The sequence below is a fragment of the Nannospalax galili genome, unplaced genomic scaffold (assembly GCF_000622305.1).
Source record: "Nannospalax galili isolate Female #2095 unplaced genomic scaffold, S.galili_v1.0 scaffold1688, whole genome shotgun sequence".
NCBI lineage: Eukaryota > Metazoa > Chordata > Mammalia > Rodentia > Spalacidae > Nannospalax > Nannospalax galili.
In genome coordinates this window covers 1,866,593-1,872,449 of record NW_008358621.1, presented here as the reverse complement: position 1 = coordinate 1,872,449, position 5,857 = coordinate 1,866,593, and the positions used below count along the sequence as shown (strand labels likewise).

At 50.4% G+C, this 5,857-nt stretch overlaps 1 protein-coding gene across 1 annotated transcript in view; it reads left to right on the top strand.

The window, feature by feature from the left end:
- The first annotated feature begins 4,913 nt into the window (after positions 1–4,913).
- The window catches only part of Pla2g2e (phospholipase A2 group IIE), a 3,579-nt gene continuing 2,635 nt past the window's right edge, over positions 4,914–5,857 (top strand). The window contains exon 1 of the mRNA XM_008821848.1: positions 4,914–5,001. Within this exon, the coding sequence (XP_008820070.1) occupies positions 4,962–5,001 (40 nt within the window). The 5' untranslated portion in view covers positions 4,914–4,961. The remainder of the gene's footprint in view (positions 5,002–5,857) is intronic.

The window sequence follows — 5,857 nt, the reverse complement described above, 5'->3', positions numbered from 1 at the left end:
TACCAATTTTTTTTTTTTTTGTCTTTTTGAGACAGGGTCTCCCTGTAGCCCCAGCTGTCCTGGAACTCACTATGTAGACCAGGCTGGCCTCGAACTCACAAAGATCTGCCTGCCTCTGCCTCCTGAGTGCTGAGATTAAAGACGTATGCCACCACACCCGGCTTCTGGTACTATTTTTAACTCCATGATTTTAGGGAGTAGGCTTCGGTGTGTATGTTTGGTCTTTTTGGTTTGGGGTTTTTTTGTTGTTGTTTGTGTTTTTTTTAATTTCTATTTTATGTGTATGAGTGTATTGTCTGCATGTATGCAAGTGCACCCGTGTCATACAGTGCCCATGGACAATAGAGGAGGGCATCAGGTCTCCTGGAACTGGAGTTACAGATGGCTGCTAGCCACCATGTGGGCACTGGGATTCGGATCTGAGTCTCCTGCAAGAACAGTCAGTACTCTTAACCGCTGAACCATCTCTCCATCCCTTGTACTTTTTTTTTCATGGTCCAGGCTAGCCTTGAATTTTCTATGCTGCCATGTATGACCTTGAACTCCTGATCCTCCCGCCTCCACCTCCCACATGCTGGAGTTACAGGTATGGGCCACTCTCTTGGTTTTGGGCTTTCTCCCTAGTCTCACAGAGTGAGCCCTTCTTACCCCACTTCCAACCCAATAGGCATTTCTGGATGTCCTGAAGGTAGTTCAAGAAGACCCCTTGTTTCTGGAAATAGGAGTGAGAAGGACACACTCTGGCTGTTTCTGTAGCACCTACTCCTCTCTGACCACTCTTCCAATAGGATGGGAGCCATCCCCTCTACACCACATAGCAACTGTGCACCAGGTGCTACTTCCTCTGTCACAGCGCCAAATTCTCCCAAGAGACCTGCACGTTCTGGGATCCCAGGGCCACTCCATCCTAATACTAACTGACAAAACCAACATGATACATTCTGTTTGGGGTTTTGTATAGTTTATGATGTCCAGAAGAGGGTTACTTACAAAGGCATGGGCACCCATGGGCTCTTTCCCCTACATCTCCACTAAGCTTTTGAGTTCCTCACTGCCAGCGCAGCGCCAAGACAGCAACTACTTGCCACTTCCTGGCTTCCTCGGTGTCTGTCCTAAGACCGTCCTCCTCATGCAATGAAGCTGACTGATTGGGTAGGAGGAGTGAGTGTCTCAGAAGATATGCCTACCCAATATCCTCCTCCCCAGATCCAATGAGGACCCTGAAGGACAATCACTCAGCATCCACCTGCTTCCCACCACAAGGACAGTGCCAGGTTAGCCCCATAGAACAAAGGGTTGTAGAAGGTGTGCAGCCTCTGTTGTCTCCTAAAGGAAGAAGGAAGAAAGAGGCCCTTTAACACATGATCATCTGCCAAACATGGGAGAAGTCAGCTTAAGAACAAGGCTGATAATAGGAAGGAGCGGGACAGAGTGACAGCCTTGATCCAACCATGCCTGAAGGCTCCCATCCCTCCAGAATCCTTACCAGATGAACGCAGCAGGGAACTCACCCTACTTTTGCTCTCCAGTGTATCCTCAGCACAGAGTAAGTCTACAGCACAGAATAAGTCCTCGGCACAGAATAGATTCTCCCAAAAATAAGATTACCCCACCATAATGGTCATTGTCAACTTTGCAGGATTTAGAATCACCAGGGTAACAAACCTCTGGGCCTGTCTCTGAGGATATTTTCAGAAAGCTGAGGAGGGAAGACCCACCTGAATGTGACCAGCACTATCCCATGGGCTGGGTCCTGGACTGAATAAAAAGGAGACAGCAAGCTCAGCACCAACACTCATCTCTCTCTCTGCTTCCTGGCTGCGGATGCCATGTGACCAGCCACCTCACACTCCTGCTCCTGTGCCTTCCCTACCATGGATGACACCCTCAAACTATGAGCCAGAATAAACCTTTCTTCTTTTACGTTGCTTCTGTCAGGTGTGTTGTCACAGTAGCAGGAAAAGTGACTAATAAAAGCCACTTGGCTCAGAGGGCTCCACAAGATCTGTAAGATGCTGGAGAAGTGGTAGAGAGCTGCCAGAACAGGTAACACAGCAGGACTCACAGTGCAGTGCCAGGGCACGACAGAACTTTGTAAACAGTAGTCATCTGCTTTGATGATGATGACAGTGTCGACTTCTAAGCTAGTGATAAATGTGTGTGTGCGTTGTATGTGCATGTGCACATACCCATGAGCACTCAGGCAGAGGCCAAAGGAGGACATTAGGTGTTCTGTATCCTCCCTGCCTCTTCCCTTGAGATGGGGTCTCTCACTAAGTCCCAGCCACCTCTACCTCCCACAGCACTGGGATCACAGGCATGTGCAGCCACACCTGACTTTTTATGTGGATGATGGGGATTCAAACTCAGGTCCTCATGTTTATCCAGAAAACACTCTTACTGACTGAGCTATTTCCCCTGCCCCCACCCCCTTCAACCTTTTTTTGTTTTTTTGAGACATTTAGCCCAGGCTGGCCTTAAATTCCTTTGTAACTGAGGATGACCTTTAAATTCTGATCTTTTTGCCTCTACTTCCCCAGTGCCGGGATTACAAGTGTGTGCAGTGCCAGGAATCAAACTCAGGGTTTTGTGCATGCTAGGCAAGCACACTATACCAACTGGGCTACATATCCAAAACCCCCAAAGAGACAAATTTATATCAAGAGGAAGAAGACGGTGCTGAGTTTGTGCGCTTAGTTCCTGTTACATATCTCCCTCTGACCTTCATACCAAACACTCTACCCTTCCTGACCTCTGCCCTACCCACACTCCATCTGTCAGGTGGGGATAACAGACCCTTGGAATGCTGGAAGCCCAGTTGGTGGCATGCCTTGAGTAAGTGCCTTAAGCTCTCCAGACAGCAGTCACCTCCCAGGAAATTGGGGAGGGAAAAAGGGACCCAATATTGATGGGTCCTCCTTGCGGGCGAGGCCTCCTACAAAGGGCCTTCCTACCTCATTTTCTTTTCATCTGGACTACAACCCTAAAAGGTCAAGCCAATTTGTGACTGATGAAGCTGTGCTCAGAGAGGTGACAGGACTGGCCTGTGTCAGTCCCTAAGTGCAGGAACCAAACCTTGGCACACTTCCTGTTGTATCATGCCAGGGGTGCGAAGACCCTAATATCAACATCCTTTCCAGAATGTCTGGACCCCTCCAAGGCCAGACTCTACCAGTATTGCACAGCAAACCTCAACTGCAAGTCTCCTTCTGAAAGCCAGCCCGGATTTCCCCACCACGGGTACAGATCTTATAGAGTCCCCATCCCAGCCACAGCAGGACTCAAATGGGTCCCAAAAGTGACTGTCTCAGAACACAGACTCTCCTTGCATCACAGCTCTACAGAAGGTCAAGCCTCTCAGGAATTAAAGCTAATTTTCAGTGTTTAGGAGGCAGCTCCTCCAGTGAGTCACAGTTTGGGCCTTGTGAGCCAGGCCAAGACCCAGGGGCTGCCAGGAGCCCTCATTAAAATCAAAAGGAAATGCCAAGCAAAGCGGTCCCCTCTTATGAGACTGTGACTCACAGCTGCAGGGTGTTTCTGGATAAGGGGACTCACTTTTGCTCCCAACTTGTCTCCTCTTCAACAGGGCAAGAGCTTGCAGTACCCAGAGACCTAGGGGAGTCAGCAGCAGGAAGTGAATGGGTGGGGCAGGGGGCAGGGCTGTGGCCCTGTACGCAACTGTGTTTACAGGGCTTCCCTCCTGTGTTCAAAACCTTAAATCCCAAATCACAGCCCAAGAATCCCTGCCACTCAGCTCTCTCCTCCATCTCCATGGAGAAACTCCCTGGCCAGGTAACTGGATTCCTTCCCATCAGCCCCAGTGCCAAGGCCTGAAGTTGAGGATGTTAATCAAGGGCCACAGCCTGACTTACAAAAGCCTTTTCTTCCAGACTGAAAGGGGGGAAAAATCCCATATATATACATATACATATATATATATATGTATAAAGTTAGGCTTTATAACTTTGTTAATATAAAGTCAGATATAGTCCAAGCTGAATTATACATATTCTACTGATTTTGTAAGAAATCATGGTCTTCCAAACACTGTGCTTTCCCCAGGGGCTAGGTCGGCTCTGGGCAAGCCTTTTCAAGTAGCTGGGCCCACACTGGGGCTCACCATTTTGAGGTGTGTGTGTCTCAGTTTCCTCCTCTGTGACATGGGAATGAGCGAAGCCTACACTCCACGGGGTTATTGAGACGCTGGCTTCGGCCCTACTTGTGAGTGGCTCATCCTAGGGCGGCGACACATGCTCAGTAAGGGCCAGCTCCCACGAAGGCGGCCAGCCAGGATGCCTCGGTCTCTGTAAGTAGACAGGGACACTGAGGTCCCAAGCAAGGGAAAAGGCCTGCCCAAGGCCTCGTGATCAGTGGTGGAACCAGGACTCTCAGGCCCTGATTGTTGATGGAAGTGGATGGTCAAGTTATCCCAGTCACAGACAAGAACAGGGAAGGCTGGGGAGGGACACCTTGTCTCTGTTCTGCTAGTGGAAACAGGACAGACTTGGCACTTGACCCTAGGAAGAGCTTAAGTTTCTCTGCCTCTGTAGGGCCTAGTCGCAGAGTTGGTAAAACAGGAAGAAAGACCAAGCACGAAAATCAGAGCACAGTCACTGGCCCTCAGCACATCCCACTGAGCAAGGACAATGATTTTGGAAAGTGGGGGTGGGTGATGGGAAAGGTGCAGGAGAAAACACAGGGCCAAGAGATTGCCCTGCCCCCCATTCCCACACCCCTTGGAAGAAGAGCCCCTGGGCCCCAGTGGGCTCCTCCCCCTGGGAACATAGCCAAAGTGTCAGAGCTCGAAGAATCATTGCATCACTGGACACTTAAGGGTTAATGATGGGGAGTGGACAGGACCTGTGTATTTAACTAATTGGGAGGTGGCCTGAGATCAGAGGCCCCTGCTCACTTCCTCCCACAGCGGCAGGCTCCTGTGCCCCCTGCTCACCTCCCCCAGAATGAAACCTCCCCTTGTCCTGGCCTTCCTTTGCCTCCTGGGTAAGTGACCTTCATGACCTTCCCCTGCCCCATCTGGCAACCAGGAGCTTCCTCAATGCTCGAGTCTAGTTCTGCACAGGGTGTCATGGGTACCAAGTCCTGGAGACCACCCCACTTCCCACCACCCACCTAGACTGCCTGAGCCAGCACTGACTGGAACAGAGGGCAGAGAGGGAGGGAAGGGAGAATGCACACGTGGGGTTCCTTCCCAACCTTCCTGGGTGGGCCCTGTCCTACACTTGAATCCAGAGGATCTGGAGGAATTCAGAGAGTCATCAAGGAGGCCAGGAAACAGGTTCAGGGGTGTGTGATGAGACTGTCATTGGGGGAGCAAGTTGCTCCAGAGGAGACAAGGGCTGATTCCTGGGAGATGATAACTGGGGAGAGATTTAAAAAGCCAACGGGGAGCCCACACACAGGGTGATCAGGTGGTATTCTGGGAGACAGTGGACGAGAGTGGGGAGCGTGGGATGAGTTGAAATGACAGGCATAGGGGTCTGGAGAGATGTGTAAGCTTGAGGACCTGTGTTCAGATCCCCAGCATCCACATTAAAAGTAAGGCACTATGGTACACACCTCTAACCTTAGGGCTGGAGGATGGAGACATACAGATCTCCAGGGCTTGCTGTTCAGTCAGTCTAGTCAAATTGGCAGGGTCTAGATTTAGTGAGAGGCTCAGTCTCAAAAAATAAGGTGGAGAACAATAGAGGAGGGCACCCAGGTGCTTCTACAAGCTCACAGGCAGGTGACACATGCTCTCTCTCTCTCTCTCTCTCTCTCTCTCTCTCTCTCTCTCTCTCTCTCCTCTCCTCTCTCTCTCTCAGTATAAACACACACAATATCATTAGTGGTTTCT